The sequence below is a fragment of the Alternaria arbusti genome (assembly GCF_024043155.1).
Source record: "Alternaria arbusti strain BMP 1465 chromosome Unknown scaffold_14, whole genome shotgun sequence".
Taxonomy (NCBI): domain Eukaryota; kingdom Fungi; phylum Ascomycota; class Dothideomycetes; order Pleosporales; family Pleosporaceae; genus Alternaria; species Alternaria arbusti.
Window position 1 is genome coordinate 323,239 of NW_026249954.1, and position 2,079 is coordinate 325,317.

Genomic DNA, 2,079 nt, shown 5'->3' on the forward strand with positions numbered 1-2,079 from the left:
TGTTTTGTTGATGCAAAGGATTATAAAAATGACCTTCCCAGGCATTGCCCCACAAGCCTTCTCGGATGATTAATAAGGAGTTTCGTTCGATTCCTACGAAAAGCATCTCGGCCTAAAGGAAACCGAGGCACAGTAAAACGTTTTTGATCCAAGATGCATATATCGGTAACATGCGATGATGAAGAAAAGAAGTGGTGCAAGTAAGAATGTGTTAGAAGACCAATCTTACGATGTTACGACGACACGTCATCCACACAACTATTGATAGACCATGGGACTGTGACCAAATCAGGCCGTTGTGCCCGAGAGCCTACTTGAACAACTCTATCGCATCCAAAATCACGTTTGGGGCCAGGAATCCTTCTCCCGAACTCCCACTTGCACAGTTGATCTTGATGGTATTGCTCCCGCTGACCAACGTGCCAGCTGGTATGGCATAATTGTAGACTTCACCAAACCCTCGGTAGGCGCCGCGAGTCAAGCCACGCGAATCAATCTTCGTTGGTGCCGCAGGTACGGCGGCGTTGAAGCTGTTGACTGTCACCGAGGGACGGCAGCCGGCGAAAGAGAGCGTAGTACCGATGCGAAGGGTCGCTGCTGCAGTCGAGGTGCTCGAGAACTTGATGGTGAGCGGATTGGTGTCCTTGACTATGGCCATGGGAACACTGTCAAGAGTGCTGGAACCAACTGTATACGTCAAGGGCCCCCAAGATGCCATGCGCGAGTCTGTGGGGTGCATGCGCAGTTGCTTGTCTGCGTTTCGAAAGCCCTTTGGCTGACCATCCCACTCGCCGATGCGCCAAATGGAGGTCTTGGTTTCGGTGTCGGCGGCAATGTTGGCGGTAGTTGCTTTTCCAGCCGAGACTGTGACGCTAGCTGCCTTGACCTTGAACTCGCCCTGATACAAGACCTGCGCGTAGTTTCCGGGCTTCATTGCTGGCGAAGTGAACTTGCCACTGCTATCGGCGTACGCCCAGTACTGGGCTCCATCGTTATACCAATGCAATACCCGTTGGAAACTGGAGCCTACACCTGTCGCCGTGCCGGTGACTGTTCCCCTAGCGGATGAAGCCACGTAGCCCGTTATACCAAGGTCCTTGAAGAACGTCGTATCCATATTGGAGCCACCTTCTGGTACACCAGAGCGACTGAACGCTAGAGCGTAGGGGCCGTGCAGACCCTGACGGAACGGCTCTGTTTGAACATGGCCACTGTTCATGTAGAAGGTCAACGACGTGTATTCCCCTCCGTTATTAGTGTTTATATCGCGGTGGAAGGGGCCACCAGAGGAGGCTTCGTAAGAATATGAGTTCATGAGGAAGCAGGCGTGGACCGCGTCGGCACCGTCTCGGTAGACGCAGTGCTGTGTTGACTCAGTAAAAGCTCATTGAAGCATACTGACTGTGGTACCTACCGTAGTGTCGTCGATGAAACGCTCACTTGAGTAGAATTTACTCCTCGTCTGACCAGCGACCACGAAGACGTCTGACCCCTCAACAGTCGACGTCGAACCAACGGTCGTCGATACCACGCCGAATGGGTACTCAAGTGGCAGAGCACTACTCTTAAGACGCGCGATGAATCGCAGTTCGCCAATGCTAGGCTCGGCAGTGGTGTATGTCGCCATATAAATCGTCGCTTCGCCAGCCTTAGCAACAAGGTAATGCGTCAAGGTACTAGTCGTGCAAGTAAACTTGACATATTGGCCTGTCGGACTCTGTTAGAATCTGTCGTCGAAGGCTTGAGGATACAATGTACTGCTTATCGTCTCATACTTGACAGTCGCACTACCCAGTCCAGAAGAAATATGCGATCCCTTGGACGAAGACTGCAACTCCTCTCCACGATATTTGATCGATGTAATATCGCAGCTCTTCGCGTTGACGGTAAAGACAAGGGCGTTCGTCGAGCCAGCATCCACAACAACGTTGTCACCGCTTTTAGTAGCGCCGAATGCCGCCAGGACCGAGGAAGAATATGTGGCCGCAGCCAACAATGCGCTCTTCAGTAACATGTCAAGAAACGTAGCTGACGAGAATATAGATGGGTTGAATCTGAAGTGACTTGTCCGGCTTCGAT

The 2,079-nt window shown here is 51.9% G+C and overlaps 1 protein-coding gene across 1 annotated transcript; it reads right to left on the reverse strand.

Annotated features, from left to right (window-relative positions):
* Nucleotides 1–310: 310 nt before the first annotated feature.
* Nucleotides 311–1,627, reverse strand: J4E86_008666 (uncharacterized protein; the record flags this gene model as incomplete). Its single annotated transcript, XM_051449177.1, has 2 exons — nt 311–1,363; nt 1,415–1,627. The coding sequence occupies 2 exons, from the start codon at nt 1,625–1,627 to the stop codon at nt 311–313; spliced, it is 1,266 nt and encodes a 421-aa protein (XP_051299596.1).
* Between the last annotated feature and the right edge of the window lie 452 nt (nt 1,628–2,079).